Source organism: Triturus cristatus, chromosome 2_1 (genome assembly GCF_964204655.1).
Source record: "Triturus cristatus chromosome 2_1, aTriCri1.1, whole genome shotgun sequence".
In the NCBI taxonomy this organism is placed as follows: domain Eukaryota; kingdom Metazoa; phylum Chordata; class Amphibia; order Caudata; family Salamandridae; genus Triturus; species Triturus cristatus.
The window spans coordinates 795,187,255-795,213,367 of NC_140581.1; the positions used below are offsets into that span (position 1 = coordinate 795,187,255).

General features: G+C 43.7%; 1 protein-coding gene across 4 annotated transcripts in view; it reads right to left on the reverse strand.

Moving 5' to 3' along the window:
• SECISBP2 (SECIS binding protein 2) overlaps positions 1–26,113 on the reverse strand; it is a 354,953-nt gene that overhangs the window by 274,554 nt on the left and 54,286 nt on the right. For all 4 annotated transcript variants that reach the window (XM_085632806.1, XM_085632804.1, XM_085632809.1 and 1 more), the window contains 2 exons: positions 25,946–26,101; positions 13,140–13,247 (listed from right to left, as the gene is read on the reverse strand). In XM_085632806.1, coding sequence (XP_085488932.1) covers positions 13,140–13,247; positions 25,946–26,101 — 264 coding nt within the window. The remainder of the gene's footprint in view (positions 1–13,139; positions 13,248–25,945; positions 26,102–26,113) is intronic.

Here is a 26,113-nt window from a genome sequence, read left to right on the forward strand (position 1 = left end):
AATGATGTCTGCAATGAAGTCGGAAAATTATTGATCTGCTCTTTAGACGTCAGGTAGCCCAGACATGGATTAGAAGTCAGGACAATAATGGGAAAGTACGAGACACAGCTGAAGATAGCATTGCTGTGTTTGCCCATTAGGCATAATCTATGTTGAAAAAACAGATTCCTATTTAGATCCCATGTGCTGAGAGAGCTGGCGTTTATCATGTCATAAGAAGCTGAAAAAGAATGAACGGTCCAATTTACTGCTGGTTCTTGAAAAGATGGAATTGAGCCCAGAATACATAACATGGGTGAAACAATTACACACTGAACTGGTGGCCTGAGTATGGGTAAATGGTACCATATTGGAGGTGTTCCCTTTAAGGAGATTGAGAACAACAATGATTCTGAACAGGTATCATTTAAACATAGACAGATAAGTCGCAAGTACCTGACATTACAGTAGGAATAAGGAAGACTCTGAAAGAATTAGGTACAAAAAGGTCATGATGTATTAGATCAAAAAAGGTTTTTTTTTACAAAAATGACATACAATAATCTAAATGAACAAATTAATGGAACAGTTGTATCAGCACTGTACGTAAAATGAATGACGTATAAGAACAACCCGAACTTGTACTTGGTGCTTAAAAGTGTACGTGACACGAAGACGGCGACGCAAGTGACAAGGTGAAATCAGCTGAGGACGGCGCAAAGTGAAGTGAAAGTGAGATTTAGAAATATATACAAAGGTTCTGAATTCAATTTCTTTACAGTAGAATTACTTGAATATACATAATAAGGAACCATAGGGCCATCAGTTTAAGCTGAGGAGTCGACGGAGTTTCGATCCGAGCAATTTGGGATCATCATCAGGACTGGGCTGTCATATTCAAAAAAGTGCTGTAAACATGTATAACTCTTGAATACAGAAGGTCACTAAAGAATACGGGTAGGTGAGAATCTGGACGTGGGACAATGGAGAGAATTCCAAGGAAGGAAATTGAAGTATAGAGGTTACTGAGCCAATCGAGGAAGTTGCTCGTAAGTAGTAGGAGCAGCCAGAAGCAATGAATGTAACAATTCTTAGTTTCAATGATTGAGCCTCAATTTAGTAGGCGCTTGAAAAGCGCGAGAGGTATAGACCGCCTAATGAATAGGGCGTCAGGGATGGCGTCTGAATCAACCGCCGTTCGGCGTCCAGGACGCCGAACGACGGTTGATTCAGACGATATCCCTGACAGCCCAGTCCTGATGATGATCCCAAATTGCTCGGATCGAAACGCCGTCGACTCCTCAGCTTAAACTGATGGCCCTATGGTTCCTTATTATGTATATTCAAGTGATTCTACTGTAAAGAAATTGAATTCAGAACCTTTGTATATATTTCTAAATTTCACTTTCACTTCACTTTGCGCCGTCCTCAGCTGATTTCACCTTGTCACTTGCGTCGCCGTCTTCGTGTCACGTACACTTTTAAGCACCAAGTACAAGTTCGGGTTGTTCTTATACGTCATTCATTTTACGTACAGTGCTGATACAACTGTTCCATTAATTTGTTCATTTAGATTATTGTATGTCATTTTTGTAAAAACCCCCCTTTTTTGATCTAATACATCATGACCTTTTTGTACCTAATTCTTTCAGAGTCTTCCTTATTCCTACTGTAATGTCTTGTACATGCGACTTATCTGTCTGTGTTTAAATGATACCTGTTGAGAATCATTGTTGTTTCTTATACTATTACCCCAGTCTCAACGAGGTTTAAGGGTTTATGCTCCTGTTGTTTATTATAACCCTTTAAGGAGAGGCATGAGGCAGGTATGTCAACTTTCCCCCTCCTGTACGCCTTGGCCACTGAGCCAGATCTACATATTAACTGATTCTGGACTCACTGTTGGACCCCATAGGAGGTAATGTACTGTCTAATTAGGACAGACAGGGAAGGTTTTCGATATCTAGGAATCTAGTAACACACCATAAGGACAATATTATTTAAAAAAAACTCCGGACAGGCCTTGGATCATATATCATGCACTGGAGAAGGATCCAGATATTGTTGATAGGTAGATTGGGCACTTATTAAAATGAATGCACTGCCCTGTATATTAAATGCATTGCAAAATACCCCATATTTGGTCCACAGGAGATAGTTTGGAAAACTGAAGTGGAGCATAGTGGGGACTTAAGTGTCTTGTGAGTTTTAAGATGGTAATGTTTGGGCTCCTAGCTGACTCTATAAAGCTGTGATGCAGGTTTGAAAGCGGAATGCAATGAAAGCTTATTTTAAAATGTTTAGTTCGCATTTACATGCAGAAGAATAAAGGCGTGTAATACTAAGCTCCGTGTGTGGCACTACAAATGGCAACAAGAAAGGGGACACTACAAATGGCAACAAGAAAGGGGATACGTATATCCTGAAGAACTATTTGCTCTCCCGGGAAGTTTGCCGCGGTCCAAGCAAACTGCTAGTGTGTGCCACGTGTGTTACTGTCGGAGAACGGAATCAATGCTCCGTGCATGTGGAGTCAAAGTGCAACTCCAGCCGCTGTAAAGGAGGTGAAGACAAAGGAAGCGTTGCAAAGAATCTACACGTTGAGGTCGAGAACATGCTGATCAGGCAATACATAAAGGTACCACGTTGCCACGCAAGATAAAGTTCTACATTATACGAAGCGATACTGGAAAAGGCGGTTATGTATTGATACAGGAAACAGTGCTAAAGAACTGCAGTAGTCAAATACTAACAAAATACATTGAAGTGCTGGCTGACAAAATAAGTAAGAAAGAAGTATATATTCATTGCACTTACCGGAGCTTTGATAAGCGGAGCTTTACGACCTCAGCACTGGGAGAGGAGACCCAAGAAGCATGAGGATTGTGCTTACTGAGCTGTTAGATACCTGAAGTGGACCACCACCAAACCGGTCAGGTGACCGGTCAGAACAACTGCAGCGGTCTCCAACAAGTGAAGGGCCCCGATGGAGACCAAGGGGGAGGTCACAGTTTCCCTGGTTGTCCATGACGACCCTGAGGCCGGTCCATCGCCAGGCCTCCGAAACAGAGTGAATGGCATAGGCTCAAACGGACTGCCAACAGAATCAGAAAAAGCTCCACCCTCAAAGACAGCCACTCCCATAACTAGTTATGTTGCCCCCTTCCTGAAACCACCACTGCCACCTTTTGATTCCGCCATAAAGCAAAATATTAGCTATAGAGGGGCAGCTTGGATAAAAACATTTTGTTGATGCATTTGAAGAGACTGATAAAAAGATCTTCAAGTCTCTCAAAAATCTTGCTGGTGATGGTCTGAAAGAAGTCATAAAGAGAATGCCGCGGACGAACTATGAAATGACATACTGTCAGATTAAAGAAATGCTTAATCTCAAATTCAATCCAGTACCACATGTTGAGTACGAAAAATTAATTTTCAGTCAAGAACTGCAAGAGGTTGGTAAAACCATTGATGAATTTGTGGAGAGACCCGATACACTCAAACACTGCAAACAATTCATTTAATTATGAAGAAGCTATGCGTCTTTGAGTTATTGACGGATGCTTGCCAGATTCATTCAGTTGATGAACGCTAAGGGAAACTGTTAGTTGGGAGCGAGCGTTGATGGCTGCCAGAGCTTAAAAGTATGTGAAAGAGAAACTGGCAACAAGGAGGCCGGAGGTGCCCAGAGTGAATTAGTAATGAGTATAAAAAGTAAGCCAAAGCAAAAGACTTAAGGGCACAAAGGGATGTCTACATGTGTATGTTTTTGATGTGGATTTTCATTTCCACATGAAGGTGATTGTCCGGCCTTTGAACAGATATGTAAAGGCTGTGGGAAAGAGAACCATTATGTGATGGTTTATAAAGTGAAGGGAAAAGCAAGCGAGTCACGGCGCAAAGACAAAATGGCCGCCAGAGCATTCCAGAAACACCGTGCGACACACACCTGTAAGGCCAAGCGGAGACATCAATTCAGGCAAATTGACAATGAACGAAGTAGATCATCATCTAAATCATCGTCAAACAGTTCTTCCACCTCAATATCAAGTGAAAGTGAGGAAGATGGTTGTGCCATGTCAATGTGTAGAGGAATATGCGCATTTTGGACTAGCTGCATGTGAGGAAAACGGTCAGTTAAAGAAAAGTCAACATGCCAAAGCACCCATGTCATAAAAACATTGTCTGAAGATTAACTTGAAAATAAATGATTGCACAATACCTTTCAACATCAACAGTGGGGCATGGATAGAGATAATGACTAAAGAGAAATACAATGAATTATCTCTATTGCTGCGACTTATGCCATTTAAACCCAAAGTGTAAACATGGGCTGCATCGATGCCTATGGAAAAGTCAAGGTTCATTTGTAGCGACAATGAAATACAAAATAACAAAGGTGCACGCACCCATCCATCTGCTTCAAGGTACAGCGTCAAGTGCCCGTTTGCTTAGTTTCAGCACAGCTGCTGATATAGGACTGATTTCTGTGAATTACAACATGGATGCTCACCACGAAATAGTAAGTCAATTTCCTTTGTTGTTTTATGGTTTAGGAAAGCTTAAGACTATGAAAATAAAGTTGCAAGAAGCTGTTGAAAAAGAACTTGAATCGTTACCTACAGCGTAACATCAAGGCGCTGTTTGTGCCAGTTTCCTTACCAGACGCTGTACTGGGAAGTGGGATCGAGCAATAAACACTTTTCGGAGCAACACTGAGCGTGCATGATCCGAGAGAGAGAGAGAGGGAGGGAGACAGAGACAGGGGGAGAGGGAGAGGGGAGAGGGGGAGGGAGAGAGAGAGAGAGAGAGAGAGAGAGAGAGAGAGAGAGAGAGAGATCTCTCTCTCTCTCTCACTGGAAAAAACTAAGGTTAGCGGGACATTATATTTAGGCTAACTATAGGGTCCCTGTAACCTTTGTTTTTTTCAGTGACTTTCTAAGGTTTTTTTAAATCAATTTCCTAACTGTAACCACTAACCTTTGACACGGAGTATGTGAGTGAGTGCATGAGTGTCTCAGTGGGTGTATGAGTGTCTGAGTACGTTTGTAAGTGGGTGTGAGAGAGAATGAGTGGGGCTGTAAGTGGATATATGAGTGTCTGAGTGGGGTTGTGAGTAGGTGTGTGAGTCTCTGATAGCGGTGGGCAGTAAACTTCACTCCACCGGCAGAGATTGTGGAGTTTTGCCGCTCTGTTTGGAATGCGGAGTTTGGCAAAAACCCCATCTGCCGGTGGAGCGGAGTTCACCGGCGCACTCACCCCTAGACTTCATCCCCCAACCAATAGTGTGCCAGAAGGCCCCTTTGCAGAGTGGCTGAGAAAGGGTGCGGGCCTCCAACGAGATCTAAGCATTCCCACTGTGGGGGACTTACTTGTGAGTGTTATTTAGCCCCGGGAGGTGGTGGTCCCTGGGGTTCGGAGGGGAGGAGGGTGCATGGGGCCGGGTGGCCCCCATTAATCTTTCTTTAGCCCCAGGGAGGTGGTGGTACCCGAGGCTCAATGAGCTTCAGGAGGGCGACCCCCGTGCACCCCTCACTACTTTAAATTTTCTATGAGCCCACATGCCCCCGAGACCTTGCTCACCCAGCGGCTAAATTGTAGAAAAGCACAGGAGCCTGTGCTCCATTCTTTAAAAACATTTAGGAAGGAGCCGCAGATCCAGTACGACTCCTGCCAAGAAAAAATAATGCTTTTTTGCCCCAGGCCCCCCAAGAGGCCTTTCATGAAGATTTAAACAACGCCAAATATATATATATATATATTCACACACATACTGATTTGTAAAAAATTTACATTTTTTATTTAACAAAGGAAAAAATGTAGTGTATTGTGAGTTTTTTAACTGAACCCTTTTGGCTCCTACCAGACTCTGTAGAGCTGTAACGCAGGTATCAGAGCACAATGCAATGAAAGGTTGTTTTAGAATATTGTGTTCGCAGTTACAAGCAGAAGAATAAAGATGTGTAATACTAAGCTATGTGTGTGGCTAGTCAAAGGCCGGTACCCAGGCTGAGGAGGACGCTACAGGGACCACGTGGATAGCCACAGTAATGCTGCTAATAGGTCTACATAAAGGGGGGACCTACTATGCTAGACATACGCAAATAGTACTGGGTTACACAATTAATGTTTATTAATGTTTGGAGTGGATATATGGTGTACTAATGATCCTATGGCTGATCTTCAAGTATGGGGCAGTGGGGAACATACCAGTGCACTCTACAGCGGTAGACCTCTTAATAAAACATGGCCGGTCCAAGCGGCTCTGAAATTCTGGGAGCCCCAGGGCTGCCTGCGGTGGGGAGGAACTTTGCCCCCATGCTGAGGTTGGAAGCGTTATCCACTCATCTTGGATAACGCTGGGGGTGCCACGGCAGTGGTCTGGTACTAAGTTGTCGGTGATCGGTTTGGAACCGGAGGAGAGGTGAGTAGGAGGACTGTTTGAGGGTCCGTGGTGGGTGTCAGTGATGCTACATGGAAAAGCTTGACCTTCGGTTTGGGGAACCTTTACCCGGATAATGAAAGGCAGCACCAGCGCCAGGTCTTCTTTCGGGATGACAGGCGCAGGGAGAGGGGCTCTGTCCAGTTGGGATGCGTGGGCAGAGAGTGAAAGCCCCCGATCACCACACAATCCTCAAGAACACTGATAATCTGCCTTGGTTGAGGTTTCCGGCAACGGGGCCCTGGACTGCCTCTGCCATCCTGTCCTAATATGTCAGCCGACAATAATCAACGGAGCTCTGAGAGGTGTGATTCTTCATGTGGCAGTGGCCTGGTGCTGCCTCACACACTGGCCCGGTGGCTGACGTGGGGCTACAGGGTGGTGGCTGCCTTCTGTGGACTCTAGCAATCTCACTGAATTTGATACGGGATACTCTCAGCTGCCTTTCCTCCTTGGTGTGCCAGGCGGCCACGCTGTCCCCGCCTGGGGCCCACTGCCCATTTGGGGAGATCCAGGGGGGGCTTCTACTGCTGCCGTACTAAAGAGCATAGCTCCGAGCGCACTCTCCCTCTTTCATCTACATTATGGGGAAGGACAGGGCCCAGAGACAGCAGCAGAGAACTACTATCACTCAATATACTACTTCTGGTCAGGGACTCAGACTCAGGACTTACATAGCACTCCCGACCCCTTCCCAGAGCGTCACAAGGAACCCTCGCATGCTGCCCTTTTAGAGGCAATACAGGGCTCACGAGCAGCTCCGGAGGGTCAAATAGCTGGGGTGTCTATCGAGGTGAATCTGTTAAGAGCAGGTCTCCGTGAGGTGGCAGACAAATTGGAGAATGCTGAAACCAACATCACTACTTTGTAGACGGAGGTACGGCAACTTAAGTTACAGGTCTCTCAGTTGCAGGTTGTCTCAAACACCCTGGTACACTGAGTCGAGAATACGGAAGATCGCTCACAAAGGAACAAAAAGCACCTGCTGGGCTTCCCAGAGAGAGTGGAAGGCCGGTCCGGTGTGTGATTCCTTGACCACTGAGTGAGCCACACCGTATGTATCAAAGACATGTCTGATTTCTTTTGTTATAGAACAGGCGCACAGGGCACTGCTGCCTGTACTTCCACCGGGCACCCCTCAAAGGGCTTTCATCGCTAGGATACTGAATTACAAGGACACGATCCTGAGAGCTGCTAGAGACACACCCATACCGTAGTTCAAAAAGTGTAATATTGCAATTTACCCTGATTATACTCAGAAGGTACAGGAGGGAGGCAAGTCTTTCCTGGAGGTGAAAAGGAAATGATGCACCATGTATCTCAGGTACATGATCCTTTATCCGGCCAAACTCTATCACATTGGGGAGGTCGCACTTCTCTGAGTGGCCTGAAGACATCTGGTTCTGGCGGACGTGCGTTCAGCGCGCACCCTGAACGAATTGGACCACTTCCACAACAGGGGTGATTGGCAAGGAAGTGGCCGTCCCCTCTACAGGGGCAGCGAAGTGTCACCGATGTAGGCACTGACCACATTATGGTCCGAGATGATGGCATCATGAACGCTGCTAAGCTGGGGACACAGTGAGTGAAAAAAAAGCTGATGAGTGGGGCCACGCAAGACGGCAAGCCATCAGATGCTCCCGCCAGCATCTAGCTCAAACTTAGGTTGGGTCTGAGTGCTATACAGGATTGTCTGCTGGCCTGGGGCGGCTGTGTTCTGCATGGAATGTTGTTTAATATCTGGTGCATCTCTGTGGGTGTGAATCTGTTGCTACAGTAGGGAGGGTGGGGTTTACTGGGTTGTGTTGGTTCCGGGAGGGTGGGGTAGCGATGCTATGCACCGAACTTTATGAGCTTGTATGCACTTATGGTATGCTCTCACTTGTCATGGGTGGGGTCTGTTGGTTACGGGCTTTGTTCTGCATTTAAATGGTTTTGTTTCCATCATGTCACAAGGGGGAGGGTCAAGACTGACCTGTGTACGTTATCCTATAATGATTAAGTTAGGATCTATTAAGCTTCACACATGGACGGTACAACGATCTAGAGTGCCCTTCCTTCTAAAGAGACGCAAGGTGGACATTGCCTGCCTATAATAGACTCACCTCTCAGACAGGGACGCTAAAAGGTTAGCTAGAAAATGGACGGGTCAGACTTTATGTGGCAACTACTCGACGTTCTCCCGAGGGTTGCTCATTTGGGTTGCACCAGGGGTTCCCGTCTACCTTACCTATATGGAGGTGAATGTGGAGGGTCCAGCAGACTTGATGGGGAGAAGGTGATCACGTTATCTCACCGGTGTTGACTCATGGGTTCTGTGGGCAGGGGACTTCAACTGCATAATAGATGGTACCATAGATAGACACCCCCCATGACAGAACACCAAACATAAAATGACTGCCACCGTTTGGGAGGCCACTGATCACTTGGGACTCTGCGATATTTGGAGTACTTTCCACCCATCTTTTAAAGAATATACCTGCTATTCACCAACGCATGATACGTATTTTGTTAACTGCCACCCTGGGGTCCAGCATTCATGCAGTGCCACTTCTCTCATGATACTTGTCAGATTATGCCCCCATTTACTGCGAAATCGAAGGGGTAGGGAAGGGCAGTGGTCGCAGATGACCTGGAGGCTATCTCCGGAAGTCCTACAGGATGCCATAGGTCGGGAGGTTCTGGCCAGTCACTGACGTATTTCTTTGAGCTAAACTGGTCCACTGAGTGGAAAACTATGAAATCTGTGATCCGGGGATGTTGTATAGGTATTTCTTGTGGGATCAGGCGAACCCTGCAATCCGAATTTCTACACAGGAAGGACGACTTGGCACATGCCTAGCAATTAGCACTGGCTTGGGCGGAGGGGCGGCAGGAGGAATTATTAGCTCAGCGATTGGTTTCCAAGGTGCAGGATAGGCTCAAGAAGTACATGCTAAAATCATATCGCCAGCTTTGCATAAGGAAGGAAACAGCTCCGGGCAGCTTCTGGCAGGATTCTTTGGCAGAAGACGCCTCACCCCTCCAATTAATCCACGATGACCTATGTAGTTTCATACCTGGTCGTAGTACCTCTATGAACCTGCGGCATCTGATGAAAGTCCTACATGAGGTGGAGGGAAGAGAAGAGGAATTAGCTGTGGTTTCCATTGACATAGCCAAAGCTTTAGACACTGTTAAATTGAGCAACCTTATGCCGGTGTTTGAGGCAATGGGTTTCAATACAACCTTTGTCTCCTGTGTACGCCTTTTGTATATTGGACCCAGGGCCAGAGTACACATGGGTAGGATATGCTCTGAAACACGGGAGGTGGGCAGAGGCACACACCAGGGCTGTTCATTGTCATGCCTCCTTTTTCCGATTGCACTGGAGTCGTTGCAGTCCAGATCTGTCAGCACATGGTTGAGTGGGGGATTAAGGTAGGGAAGTTACTCACTTGGTTGCCTTGTATGCTGAGGACATGCTCTCCTTGCCTGCAACACCTCAGTGATCTTTTCCCTTCCTGTTGACACACTTTGCACATTCGGAGAGCTGTCGGACCTTCAGCTCAATCATAGGAAATCACTAGTGTTTCCTCTGGGATCCCTGGCCACTCGTGATCTGGCTGCTCTGCCGCCTGTGCCCCTTCGCTGGGAGACAGATACATTCCAGTACCTGGGAGTGATGGGGTCCCACACACTACAGAAGTGTATGGATAAAAATTTAGGAAAGGTCCTCCACTCATCTGTGCAGTTTTGAATCTCACTCCCGCTTTTACTCATGGGTCGGATGGTAGTCTAAGATGGTGTTCTTACGACAATGCCTTTACATCATCCAGCATTCTTTCGATACTCTACCACACATGGTATTTTGAAGATTGCATTTCCTCCTAACCTCACTGATATGGGCTGGGGGACGGAGCAGGGTCGCCAGGAAGCATATCTTTCAACCACTGGAGATGGGGAGATTTGGTGATACCCAATTCATTTATTTTTTTAAATATTTGTATTATATTTTTATAGATAAACAGCAAATGGGTGCGAATTTGCACTCAACACAATACTAAACTTTGAGCAGAGAAAATGCAGAAATAGTATCATAATGACAGATTTCTCATACAGGTACATTAACACTTCCACCTACATAGGCCTCATCGGACAGGGGGAGGCAGCTAGGAATCTTGAGGGAGAACATGGACCATAGGGTTCCCTCCTACATCAATCCTCAAGTCCAGATCATAGTATTTTATCCAAGGACCCTAGAGCTGGTAACACCTCGGGCACCCCCTATTTTTATATATAACCTTTTCAGCTGCCATGTACAAATCCATTTTAGTCTTCTACTCTCGCAGGGACGGGACCTTAGGGGACCCCCAATGTTTGGCTAAATCCCTCTTCACTGCCACCAGTCCCAGATTACAGAAAAGGAGTTTGGCACGCAGCACATCTATGTCTGTGGGTATACCCAGGAAAACATAGTTCTGCCAGTGCAACACCCCAGTGTTGCGATACCCAATTGAGAACAATATTACCTGGCCTCATAAATCCAGCATGCTACCCACTGGCTAGTGGAGGAGGGCACTTGTGAGAAATCACTCTTAGGGGACACGGAGGGGGTGATCTTCCCTTCCTCAGCTTCTGCTGTCGGAAAGGGGGGGGGACGGGATGTAACATTAGTACCGTACCTTACACAGCGCACTCACTCCCTGTGGGTGTGGACTGTCAGGGTGGTCCTGTGTAGGGCTCCCTTCGCGGGGAATTTATCTTTTGGGACCTTCCAGCTTACAGAGTACTGAGGGAATCTGTGTATCTCTCAGCCTGCAGAGACGGTGCATGCGAGATGAGGGGGGACTTGCTCCCTAATGAAGAATTTAACACCTTTGAGGAGGCACAGGAAAGCTTCCATGTAGGGCCGGGCCAGGCCAGTTCTTGCAGGATGCCTAAATTGCAGCTATAGTCTGGGAAATAAGGCCTACAATCCTAGAGGCCCCTGCTACATCGCTCACCTTCCGAGGCCTGTTGGAGTTGGGTGGGGGTGCCATCTGGTCTCCCACTTGTATAGGGCCAGGGCAGCAGATCGTAAGCGGGTTCTGTTTCCTCCATGGGAGGCTTGGGAGAGTGACCTAAGGGTGCAACTTGGGGATGCCCAATGGAAGAGAATGTGTGCATTGGTGAAGACTATGTCGGGCAATGCAAGATTTAATCTTATACATTTTTAATTTCAGCATCAAACATATGTCACACCAGTCCTCCTACATAAACTGAATCCAAGTGCCTAGTGCCAGGCACCTGTGGCCTCATTTTTGCATTTGGCTTGGGACTGCCCTGTGGTGAATGAGTATTGGCTGAGAGTGTTGGCACGAATGAGGACAGTGGTGCGGATTCCCGTGGACATGGACCCTGCTGTCTGTCTGATGGGTGACATCTGTTGGCAGAAATGTCAGAAAACTGTGTTTAAATTCTTGCACTTGGTTTTACTACTGGCCAAAAGATAGGTGGTGATTACATGGATGGGTCAAAGGGGTCAGAGTGTGCTGCGGTGGGTGGCAAATGTGGCAGAGTGGGCGGTGCTAGAGGAGATATGTATGAAATGGTGCAGACATGATGATATGGCTGAGGAGGACCTGGGAGTGTAGGCGGGACTCCTGTCTGAATTCATGGACCCTGAGGGTGCCTGATCATGCTCCTCAATGGATTAGGAGAGGTCTTTTGCCACAAATGAGGACTGACCTGGTAAGAAGTGATAATTCATGTCGAAGGTTCTGGGGGGCTAATCAGTTATTATCTATGATGGATATGCAAATGTGCGATTTGGGCATGTTATTTCTATGATGAAGAATTGCTACTACTGTACTGTTTGTTCTTGTTTTTACAAGTGAAAATATTAAAATAGGTCATTAAAAAAGGAATATAGGGTGATTGATATGCCAGCAGAATTTGCGATTATTCAGGATCTGGCAAGTTATTTCTGTGCCACATTAAGCAAGTATTTTCTGCAATTTAGCAATGATGGTAGCTGGGAGAGACATCGTAAGACACTGGGGAGGAAAAACAATACTAGACCTGGAGTCCTGGGCCCAACATAAGAATTGGTGGATGAGTGCCAAGAAATGGGTATACAAGGCACAAGGATCCACCAGAAAGTTCGAAAACATATGGGACTCATGAAAAGAATCCAGAAATTTGTGGCAATTAGCGGGATGAAAGAGGAAAAGTAAGGAAGATATCCGACAGGCAGATTACATAAAAGGGAGTTATAAATTGTGGATAGCTTGTACAGGAGATCAGATAAACGGCATAACGATCAAGAAAGCATTTGTACTTTAAGCCAAGAAAACTAACAAATATGATGTTTTTACTAAATGGACAAAAGGTGTTTTTTCCCTTTTTATAACTAAAACAATAAAATTTGTCTTAAAAAGAAACATGCTTAATTTTGAAAAGGTTATTGACAAACCTTTCGCTAATGGGAAGATTTCAACTGTTCTACTACCTCACAAATACATAACTACTTTACATTTGGTTCTGTAAAACATGTTTTTTATATCATATTAACACAGATTTATTTTAAAAAATGGCAATAGTTTATAAAATGGAATATGTTACATTTACAATTAATCTGCAGCTGTGGTACTGTCTTATGAACTAGAAATGGTATGAAATACTATTTCTATTTGATGCAAAAGGACATCTTAGTGTTCAGGTACACTATTCCACTGAACATGGGGAATGTTTTTACCTCAGAAGGTAGGTCTGTTATCCCACTGCTGGAGAAAGGCCTTGTTGTTCTGAACCTGCTTTCTCTGCCAGTGGTCAAAACTCTCAAATCAGGAAACTCTTCATCATCCTAAGAATCAAGAGAGAACAGAGAAAGGGCTCTCAGAAATTTCTAAAATCAGCCATCACCTTAAAGAGTTGCACACAATTGAAAAACTAAAACAGACTATTTGTATCCCAAAACTACCCCTGCCATACTGTCAGGCAACACATGTTGCTTTCTTCGTGTATGTACAAAGTCCTTCAATTGCACAGTTCAAGTTAAATTGGCAATGTGGCCCTCATCTTTTGAACAACTCCAGTTGAAAATGTTTAAAATAAAAAGCAATACCTGTATTCTTTTTTTTATTTTTTAATGCAGCACACTCATGAATGCCTCATAAAGCGAACAAAAAAATATAACAAAAAATACCTTCCGTTCTACATATTTATAAAATAAATACAGAAATAAAAGTGATGTAAGAAGTGTTCCTAACCTTAAATGTGTCACTGTATAAGGCCAGTTATCTAGACATAGAATGCAGAATTCTAGGCATAGTAAACACACGAACCAAGAAGCACTGTAGTAACCAACGTGGTGAATCAACCCGCTTTTTCAATAGTAAGGTCCAACACTTTGCAGAGCAGTGAAGTCCACTATGCTATCCTAGGACTAAACTGAATCCATCATGGGAGGCCAGTGACATAGCAAAATTGAAAGCCATGTCAAAATAGGAAACTGCTGTATTTGTTAAGAAAATCCTGAAGGGAACTCAAGGCACAATAAGGCAAAAGCAGGACTCAATCATTGAAAATATTCGACCTAAAACACGTGGGGAGTCAGGAGATGGCTACATACCAGTTTGAATAGGAGCTTAATTTTTAAGCACTGGTCAAAACGTGTCCGATAATTGTGTCCCGTGTAGACTGGGTGGATTTGAAAACCATTAACAAGTGGAATCACTCGTTCACCATGACCTCTCCTTAAATACCTCTGAGATTACACGGTCATGACTGATGGTTCCCTAGGATACATGTCAACAGTGGGTCTGCTGAAGTTGGAAATGGTGCAGGGTAAATAAATGTTCTGGTCTCTACTAGTCAACCATCCAGCCATCCTGAGGAGGGTTTGAGTTTGAATGATAATCTACGTGGAAAATGCTGGGTGCAAAAAAAGATACACAAATCTCAAATAAACCATCCCATGGACAGAGAGGTAGACAAATGTTACTGGCTCAGTTTACAAAGACCTAACAGGATCAGAAAGCAGACTGGTTACATCAATCTTAAATTATTGAGCTTCATACAGCAGTAGTGATATCATAAAAACATTTATCAATATAGATGATGTTATACAAGTCAAATAACAACCAAAGTCATAAGTGCTCCGAGATACCAAGGAACACATTTTTGCAATGAGCCTCCCAAACTCTGCATGATTATTTCTAGAAATTAAATTATAAATATATTTTTAAAATGCGACCACTTAGTCCCTAAATAGCAGTTTCCAAAAATATGCATATTTTGCTAGCAAATGTAGACTTTCAATTAAACTGGAGTCCCAAACAAAAGCTTGTTGCTCTAATGAACAAAATCTAATTTTTGTTTAAAAAAACACCAGATTTTAAATTTTATTAAATAGATGTTTGGTCCCCAAACACTAGCTTGTTACTTTCATCTAATGCTCTCATGTAGTTTTAACACAGATTGACAGAGTGTGATTTACATTACCATACATCATCAAATTCCAGGCATCCTAAAGCAGAGATTTCCACCCCGATTCAGCCAGTAATGATTACTATATATTAAAGATGGGACTATTATGCAGGACTTTATTACACCATTTGTCCCAACATTTATGTCAAGAATTAGCACAGTTGGCCACAGATTAATAATATGACTGGGACAGCCACAAATACATCATACTCAGAAAAAGTGGGGATCATTTTGCCATGGATAGACAGACTTTTTTCAATAGTGCCCACAATATGCTAAAGCTGGGCTACGAGTATGCCCTGGAAAGTTAAAAGGATGTTAAGAATGGACAAAATATGTAAAGGATGGACATGTCAGGGACAGTCAAAATGCTGTTGTAAATACTCACGGTTTATCAAGGACAGGTCATTTCAGAGCCAGGTAGCAACATTGTCACAATATGGAGGAGTCACAACTCATGATGATTCAATCCGAAGGCCACATTTGACCAAACTATACAAGAAGTATTTTCCCTTACAGCATGCCTCACAGAACGTATTATGTGATACTAAACGCAGTGCTAGCATTCTTTTTCAGCAGGAAGCTAGGAGGATATGACAAATCATTCTTGGCTATCATGTCTTTGCTGCTAAGCAGTATAGGTTGAAACCCTGCTCCACAGTTCCAAGGCAGGACCGAAAACCATACTGGACAGCTGTAAAAATATGGTTTCTGCTCTGTCCAGGCTTTCCAGTTCTTCCATCAAAATTCAACCCACAAGCTTGACAATATAGTCGAGGAAAGATGTTGGTCGATAGCACCTTTGGTCAGACATGTCCCCTTTTTTGAAAATTGGTAAGATATTAGACATAGATCATGATGGAGTTGGGGTACTTATGGTAGCAGCCCTTATGACATTAGTTAACAGTGGGGCTCATAGGACAGTGTTATTCTCAAACAAATTCATAGGGACACTGTGCGGGCTTAGTGCTTTGCCATTTGAACTCTTCTTGATTGCAGAGACAACGTCTACAACCTCTAGATAAAGGCCAAGACAGCTTAAATGGGAATCAACGATTTTTACATTGCACTGCCTTTGCCACGCATTTATTACCAAGCAGGTTTTTACTACGTATAGGTCTTTACCATGCATGACTTTACAACGCATTTAAGGTAAGTATAGGGGTGTCTCCCCCCAAAAAGAAAATTGTATATATATATTATTCAATAAAAGCCCAAAAGCATTTGGGAACGCACTCGACAGGTAATGCCAAACCATCCAGTTTATTTAAAAAGGAAATCCAGCATCATCATTCCAGTCGTCACAAATCGTCGTGCCTGACGTGTTTTGAGGTGCCAACCTCTTATTCATAGGCAGCTTGTAGCGTGAATGTAAACAGAGAGCTCTGATTGCATGCCGTTGTATATTCGAAATGAGTCAGGCACGACGATTTGTAAAGACTGGAATGATGATGCTGGATTTCCTTTTTAAATAGACCGGATGGTTTGGCATTACCTGTCGAGTGCATCCTCAAATGCTTTTGGTGAATAATATATATATATATATATAGATATATATACACACATATACACACATATATATATATACACATACATACACACATATATATATATATATATATATTTAAACTTACCTTACTAATACTTACCTTAGTTAGACTAATAATGCATGGTAATGGCATGCGAGGTAAAATAACGTGTGCTAAAAAATGCAAGATAAAAGATGAGTTGTATAGGCATGTGATTTTTTTACCTGCGTTGTTCCGTTATACAACCACTTACGTTAGCCTTCCTAGCTTCAATATGATCCTCATTGGGGAACAGGGGTGGCTGGCAGGCGTTTACACATTAGTCAAAAAGTCCACCCAGTTGCAGGCTAGTATTACAGTTTCAGCCATAAATGGTGGGCGCACAACACTTAAAACATATATATGATTTATGACCTGGACGGTTCCATGGCCACAGGACTATCCCTCAAAAACCAGCGAGTCCTAGGCTTCCTCATTGATGCCGTTCTTCCTAGTCCTCAAGCTATCTTTATACTGCCTTCTACATATCTTCTATTCCATAGGTATTCTCTGTGTTTTTAATGCAGGTAGAAGTTTTTTATGGGCCTGGAAGCATGCTGAATCCAAGCATCCACGACTGAATCCTTGTGGACACCAAGGGAGCGGTAAACAATGCTCTGAGGAGCAGCAAAATTATTCTTATAAGCTCAGGAACTTAAGGGGATGTGCACTCTCATCTAAAGAAACTCAGCATGCCTTGGAATTCTCCTGAAATAGTTCTGACAATAAATGGGGGGGCTAACATTGGTCCATTTCATCACAACCCCTCTATGTTTGAAAAATTGGACAGCTGTTGTTATTTTAATGGTGCTTTCATGATTCTGTAAAACCCTCAGGCACATTGTTACCTGGTTATGATCACATAGAACGGGTGGTCAGTAAAGCACTCTCCCAGTTCTTGGAAACTAACGAGATATTGGAGGATGTGCAATTTGGCTTCCGTCCTGGGCATAGAATGGAGACTGCTCTGGTAGCCGTATTGGATGACCTTCGAATGCGGACGGACAGGGGGCAGTCAGCAATACTGATTCTGCTTGACCTGTCATGAGGTTGCGAAGAGCGTCACTTTGATTGCCCACATGGAAAGCGACAGTTGCCTCTTTCAGCGTGAGCACCAGGTTGTACTCGGTGTGCGGTGCTTTAACATGGGGGTCCGTTGGAGCAGAAACCCACCTTTAAAGTAATATGCAGCAGATGGTGGACAAAAGATCTCTACAAATTAAATATAAAAATTGTGATGCTTTTGAAATATGCATACAATAAAATTAAAATTAAATCACGCATTCTGCATCTGTGCATCATGAGCAAAAGGTGATATAAAGCTGGTCCATGGCTGAAGTTGTTTTGTGTTTGTTGGTTATGGCTATCAACACACCACACATTTTTAACATAGATCTCTAGTAATTTAATCTTCCTAGGTTCATCCACTGCAAAGTATATCTGCAAACACTTTGAGAGAACTAGTTTGGATTCTGCTCAAGTGGACCTAAGACTCCTTAGAGTTTTTTGAGAGCCTTTTCTCGGACTGAAAATGTTTTTGCCTTAGTCTTTTGGGTTTTGTTGTTAGTTTTTTCCTCTTGAGCATAGTCCCACTGTAGTCAAATGCAAAAATAGCTCTTCTTCTCCAGTCAGCAATTATCGATAAACTGGACTGAGGTGGTCACCAGCCTTCTCCCCTTCCGCTTTACGGATGCCTTTGAACTTCTTGGGTGCTTCTACTTCCTTCCTCTTAGATTCTGAGAGGTGACAGTGATGTCGTAGCATCTGAGATATTGTTCTAGTCTTTTTAAAGTTCAGGAATTCAAAAGTGTATGTGTCAGACTTGAATCCTTAGCATGGTTCCCAGTTAGCTGTTGTGTAATTCAGGGATCATACCTCCCAAATGCATCGAGCCCTGCATCAGCTGTTCACATACCAATGATACACAAGGAGTATGCAGGCTAATAAACAATTCCACATTAAATCTCTTCCATGTCAACAACGGATTTTATTCGATTCACATCTTGACTTTACTGACTGGGTCGGAGTAAAAATAAAACTGTATTTCTGCTAGTTATTCGTAAAGGAAAAAAAAGTAAGTAGAAACAAAACAGGATATTGTTTTGTGCGAGTAGAATCTGTCTGCGTACATGTGTGTGGCACTCCGTATTCTCACATAACAATGAAGCATGGAAAATTATAACTCCGACACATTAATCAGTGATACACGTACACTGAAATAAAAAAAATGAACGCAGAGAATGCTTCCTGAAAAGCGCAAGCAAGTCTGGTCTGAGCAGGGTGGGCCTAATGCCGACAGGGCGGACACCAACCCCGCTTCCACAGGCCCCGGACACAAAAGCATCAACAATAGATCTCGCCAAGGCGAAGGAGCGCATGCACTGCATTCTCAGGCGAGACCTAAAAATGGTCCACCAATATCAAAATCAATTTAGGAACACCGGTCTCGTCTTACATAGGGCCAAAGATGTCAACTGCTACCTTTTCCCACGGCATACGTGGAACATCTGTGGGGTGTAACGGCAGTTTAAAAGTAACCATGGGCTCATCTGAGTTAGTACACTTAACACAGTCTCTTACCACTTTTTCTATTTCTCTATCTACTCTTGGCCACCAGTAAGTTTGCTTAACACTGCTCTTAGTCTTAACAATGCCAAAGTGGCCCCTCATGGCACAGATTAACCACGTTCTCCTTCAACACTGTTGGCGGCACAAGTTTGCCACGTTCTCCTTCAACACTGTTGGCGGAACAAGTTTGCCACCTCTTAACAAAAATTCTTCCTCCACTGACAATTCAACTCTTACCGCCCAAACATGGACTAATTCTTCTGCAAGAGATTCCTCTTACACCAACACTCTTTAACGTATTCCCTGACAGTGTTCAAGATACCATCCTGTGTAAGTGAATTGGAAATGATGTAGCCTACGGTCGACCTCGAAGCTGGGGAACTGGGTTTGAGTCTCGGCAATGACACTCAACATCCTGTGATTCTGGGAAAATCACCTAATCTCCCCGTGCTTAACATAAAATGAATGTGTCCTTGTGTAACAAAACTGGTGCTCATGTAAATCTTAAAAAAAAAAAGAAATTGTACCACTCTTCCTGTCCAATGCTTTGCAAACCTTCTGCAAACACCATAGCAAATAGGTACTCATACCGCTCATTCTTAGTCACATCACTGATGGGTAAGGGTAACCTACTTAGAAAATCTGCTATTCAGTTGCATGCATTTGGAACGTACTTTACCTCATATACAAAATGTAATAACTGCATGGACAACCTACTTTTCCCTGGAGAGACACTGCTCAAACCTTGCAACGTGAGCACCCTGGTAAGGGGTTTGTGGTCACTTCTTACCACCACTTTAGTGCCCCAAATAAATTGTCTAAAATGTTTTAGCCCCCACACACACCCCGGAGTCTCCCGCTCGATAACACAATATTTTTCCTCCTCTGAGGTGAGTGCTCGAGATGCAAAAGCAACTACACATTTCAGTTCCGTTATCCTGTAACTGGGATAGCACTGCCCCTAATCCTTTACCACTCGCAACCAGCGGTAATTAAGGTTTTGCACCTCGGATCAAAACCCTGTAGTGCTGGGGCTGTGCAAATGTCCTCAAAACTACTCTGGTATACTTCTGTCCACAAAAATGGACTTCCTTTTTTAACAAGTGCCTAATTTGATACATTTCCCTGAGAAATTGTACACAAGTGTGGCATAGTAATCCAATAATTCTAAAAAAGAACATACTTCGTCCTCCTTCTGGGGAACGAGTGCCTTTCTTATGGCATCAACTAGATCTATTTTGGGTCTAATACGACCTCTGCCCTTGAAAAGTAACGGTTTCTTCTGCAAACCTGCACTTAGCCCCCTGAGCTGACAACCAATACCTCTCCAGCGTCCTGAGTAACTCATGTAATTCTGCATCGTGCTCTTTTCTATCTTTCCTCATGATCAGAATGTTATCTTGGAAAAAATGAAAATGTTCCTGTCCTGAAATAACCTGTACATAAGATGCTGAAACATGACCGCAAACAAGGCCAACCCAAATGGAACTCTCCTGATTTGGAAACATCCTATGGGAGTTATAAACACACTGAGGTGTTTACTATTGGTGGTAAGCTGAAGTTCAGTCTATTGTGGAAAACCCCTTCATACCTTTAGTTGCTGATAATAGTTTATCAGGTAATGGAAACAGATCCACAAAGATGTTCAATTAAGCTCTCTTAAGTCCACACAGAGGTGGATGCGATCATTCGCTTTCCTCGCCACAACCAGGGTAGCAACCCTATCCGAAGACTCAATTTGCTCAATTTCGCCACTCTCCACCAGCTTATTACGTTCAAGGATTACTTTATCCTTCACATTCACCAGAATGTTTCTCAATTTGTGTATACAAGGTTGTGTATTTTCCTTAAGAATAATCTTGTGGACAAATCCCTCCAGCTCGCCCAATTTACCAGTAAATACCTTTGAGAAACAGTTGACCACATCAATCTTATCCCTCCTATCATTGCTCACAATCAACACAGGATCTGGGCTGTTGGGATCAAGAATGATGCCCAACCCCCCCCCCCCCCTGATCCCAACAACCCAGAACACGCACAGCAGACAGTGTACATTGTGCCTTCCTACCCTTGAACTCGAATAGTAATTTGCGATATCTCAAAAGGTCAATAGATTAATTCATAAAAACTCTGTGGATGGATTTATGGTTTATCAAATTCAGAGCCTATTTTGTCACAAAATACATTGGACCCCCCAGCCTGCATTTCACACATGGGCTTCTTCCTACAGGGTCAATCCACACACATCATACTATTTTGTACTTGCAAAGCCTGAGAATTGTGTACATAAGAACCAGAGTGGTCGTCCTCTTCATATTCTTCAACAAAACCAGGAACAGAGCATTAGCAGCGCTCGCTCTATGACGTCACCAGCTAGGCATTCAGGGTTGATGCGGTGCGCTCAACCATACTGACGGTTTACTTTGAGTGGGGATATCATTAAAGCCATTAGGAAAACGATTGCTCCAATGCCATTGCGAATCTACATAAAGGGATGCCGCAGATAACAAGGCCTGAATTTGTCACTCGCAGGCGACGCCAAATAAATAAAGCAGTCTTACTGTACAGTAGACGGTTGGTGACCAAATGGGTTCGATCACAGGTCCAGAGTAATCAATGCCAATATTCTTGTGTCCATGAACCGCAGAACACGAAACGTGGATTCAGTAGGTGATTTATTGCTCTCTCTCGACCCTTCTCACCAGCATCAATGAAATGGTGAATTCCTCAGCTGTCCTCTCCAACAGGCGTCCTTCCCATAATCACCACCCAACATTCTCCCCACAAATTCCAACCCAAGCCCGTACATTCTACCCATGAGCAGCAACACAACGTGACCACCCAAGAGCTCCACGAGCTCTACGAGCTCTATACATACCCAGTCACAACATGTTTTTTTTCCGGTGGGGGAGCTAAGTGATAGCAGTCCACAGTTCGATATGATTTAAAGGGGGTCTGTGATTACACAAGGGTTGCCAGCAAATGCCTGAGTTTTATTAACTTGATTATCAATTGCTAATCTTACATACAGGCGATAGTAGGGGTGCAATTGCTGGTGCCTAAATGTCTAATGGAAGTTCATGTACAGCGTTCTGGGTTGCCCCAAGCCTTTCTTCCACAGACTCAATTTCAATGTTTATTGTCCCCCATTGCGCTCTTTAAAGAGATGGTGATTGACTCTGTCGAGGTAGCATGACATTCTCTCTTCTCTGATATATTTGTTGATTTTTTCTTACCTTTAGCTGCTTCTGCTGTTGACGCGCCTGCTATAACATCTCAGATATTGTCCGCCACCCAGAATTTGGTGCACAAGACCATCAAAGGTGGCCCAACCTCCTCCGAGCTCTGGTGGGCCCATCTTGGCCTGGTTTTCATTCGGGCCCAGATGCATTCCACGCCGATATAAAGCAGTTCTGACTTAAGCCCCCCCCCCCCGTCAGCATGAATTATGACCTTGATTCCAGCAGGCACCACACACAGCAATAATCTCTTGTGTCCCACAACGCTGGAGTAGAAAATGTGCTATAAAAAGCTTCAGGCCCCTCCTCCTCACGCTTGTAAATTGCTGTTAGCCTAAGCTTTCGACTTAGACATACCTTCATTTCATTTTCAGAATATCACCCCAGACGAAGGGCAATACTCAGCCCGAAATGCATTGGGGATATTGAACTGCATACGATTGATACAGCTTTCATCATGTTTCACAGAATGGATAATTTCTTTTGAACTATGCTAACAACGCACTATTGAATAAAAAATCCTGTGGATGAACCCAGATTACTTGGTGACAAGGAATTTGATTTTGAAACTTGATTTAATTTCATTGTATATATATACGAATTTGAGAAGTCCTATCTTTTTTGGATATCAAGGCTGTGCACATAAGGGACGTTTGCTCGCAAGAGTAACGCTATTTCCTTAGTTGTAATGTGGCCAGTGTCAGGATGTATACGAAATTTCTTCTGCTTTGGATCCAGCTTTTGCTTTATTGTCTCTAAAATAGGCTTGGGTGTTTTTAAAGGAGCTTCTTTATGTTTCAGTGCCGAGCTGGATGTGTTCTTTTTGCCTTTGGATCTGGAATGCTTCGGAGCCGAAGGGGTATCATCTCGACTTGAGCCTGATCCGGAAGGCTTGACTTGCTGTTTCGGTGCTGAGCTGGAAGGCGGGGCGTTGGAATCAGAGTCTCTGTGCCTACAATGGCATGTTGGCAGTGGTGATCCAATAGCCTTTCGTTTAGTGGTAGTGCTTTGGTGGTCGAAGGGGCTTTGTTACTCACTGCACCCTGTCCAGCTGGAACGTCGTGGGACTCTAGTTCAATCTCCAACTCGGAATCGGAGCCCTGGGCGGAGAAGGCCTCTTCCTCTGCAGTCGCTTTCATCTTTTCTTGTTCGATATCTTCTCAGAAGATATCGGGGGTGTCCTCGATATTCTGCTGCTGCATGTCTTTCTTTTAGTCGAGCTCAACGGTCCTGCAGAGTCTTTATGGATCGGAACGACCAACAAGCATCACAGTCTTCCTCTTTATGTTACGGGGAGAGACAGAGGTTACAGGCCTTATGAGGGCCGGTGTGTGGGTATGTGAGTATTTGGAATGGCACCAAAGACAGAATTGAAATGGCGTCCGTTCCATCGGCAGAAGACTCGATGATGGATCTTTGAGGGGAAGTAGATAGAAAAAAAACGATCTAGGCCCGAAGGCCGCGGTTGAAGTTTTCTATAACATAATGAATGTTTTCAGAAATATTCGTCACGCAGAAGGAGAAAACGCGATTGAAAACAATACAGACGAGGGTAAGTGAATTGCAAACTGAAGTGATCCCAATTGACGGTTTTGAATCGGAGTGCTGAACCCCATGGCGGAAAGAAAACAATCTAACAATCGCATTATCACCGAAAGGAGGGGTCACCTTACCTTGTGGCTGGAAAAGACTTCTTCAAAGCAAAACAACTTGCAAACATCCGGACTCAACACTAGATAACAGGAGTTTGCAAAGCATGTGTATCTACAGAACACATGCCTTGAACACTTATATTCTTTGAAAATGTTCTTCATAATTTCAAGTTCACAAAACACTCATTTCTCCCAGATCTACACCACTCTTGAAGTGCCACCCAAAATATAATAAAACTTTGACTATTAGAAAGGATCAGAAACAATGGGACATGATCTATACAAGCATATTATGCACATCTGTTCAATGGCGGGAAACACTTTATAAGATTTTATATTGGTAGCATTACACACTGGTGAGATTTCATACCATAGACCAAACATGCCCTGCTGTGTGCTGTAGGCACAATGGAAAGACGTGCATGATTCTCCACATATTATGATAATGTCCTAATCACTCCAAGATCTAGGACTCAGTCCTTTCCATCAAATGCCAAATTGAGGGCAGGAATATAGAAGAAAAAAAGATCCAGTATGTTTACTTTTGGTGACTCCCATAGAAGGTGCCAATCACTATTCTTCCCACATACAAAATAATCTCTTACCTTCTTTTAGCTGCTAAGCGAACTATATTGAGGCTATTAAGAAAGGATACACATCAAACACGGACTAATGGCTCTGGAGGCTGTCTTAGCTATCAGCATATGAGAAGGTTGTGTATGATTTAAAAACATATATTTTTCCATTTTAAACAACGCACAGAAAATACATGGCATACCAAATTTTCTAATGGAATACACAGTTACAGGTCATAGCATTGCAATCAATTGTTATTTAGAGGTTTAGATTTTTATGGTCTGCGTGTCCATTGTCATGCTTGGGCATTCCAGATCGCCCATCCAGTCTCCTTCATCAAACACCCTGCAATGAAAGAGTGAGCAACATATCCACAAGGACGTAGAACCTTGCACGCCCCCATGATAACAGTCAATGAAATCACTGCCAGTTGTTTCTCTAAGTTGATTTCTGTATGACTTCAGCCAGTATCTGTTGGTGGCGTCTGTATTGGACTAGTTACATGTCTGTGCAATCCACCTAGGGCTACTGCGTCAGTGGGTGTGGCCACTTCCTGCAATCCTCCCCAACCTTATAATCAGTTCTGACCTCTCACATGCACCCTTCTTATGCAAGACTCTATTCCACCATTTCCCTATGCCATGACTGAAATGCTGAAGCGATGGAGGACAATCATCGGGTAACAACCCTCCTCTTCACCAAGACTAATCCCAGAAGTGCAAATCGAGATCGCATCTTGCCATTTTTGGAGCTTGGGCTATGTTTAGGAGGCAGTGTCTGATAATTACTTCTAATTTGATACCAGTCACAACGCTTAATTGTTGGACAATACTTTTCCAATATGATACTATATGTGTGCAGCTCCAAAGTGAGTGCACAAAATCGGTGCTCTCTACATCACATCCGTTGCAGTTGTCCGGCCTGCCTGGGTAACGTTTACTTAATTGTACTGGCAATAGATAAGTGCGGTGGAGCACATAAAAATGAGCACGTTTAAAGCTAGTGTTACCAGACACCACCGGGACTAGTACACAGGCTCTATTCGATTCCCCATCCTTAAATGGCACCGAGAGGTCCTCATCCCAACTCGATCTCGTAGGTAGCCCTGTATTATCTGATCTGAACAAGGGCAACAGAGACTTTACGTGTCGTAACAGATTTCATGCTTGGATTCTTCTGCCTAGTGAAATGGACTTCATCTATGAAGACTAGGGGAGGAAGGCATGCAGGTGTGGAGCAGGTCTTAGAACACAAGCAATATAAAGCTGTGGTTCCATGGGATGGGTAGGCTTGAAGGAGGTTTTTTATCTGTTTTCTAGTAAAGGTGGGTATGCCTGCCTCGTTATGTAAGTATATTAAAAGTTTTAATAACAACAATTGAAACATTAATGCTAAAGACTGAATTATCAAGTCAAGGAGAGTCAGCGCACTTAAGAACGTTGCACGCATTCAGATAACAAGAACAGATACCTCAATCTTCGGTGGTTCTTGTACTACAGCATTTTCAACTTGAGGACTTTCCGGGGTAGCCGAATTGGCTTTGGGTTTCTTTTTTTTTCGCTTCTTTTTCTTTTTTCCTTCTGTTTCTTCACCATCAGTCTCACTGGGACCATTTGCATTAGCAATCTGGCAAAAGAA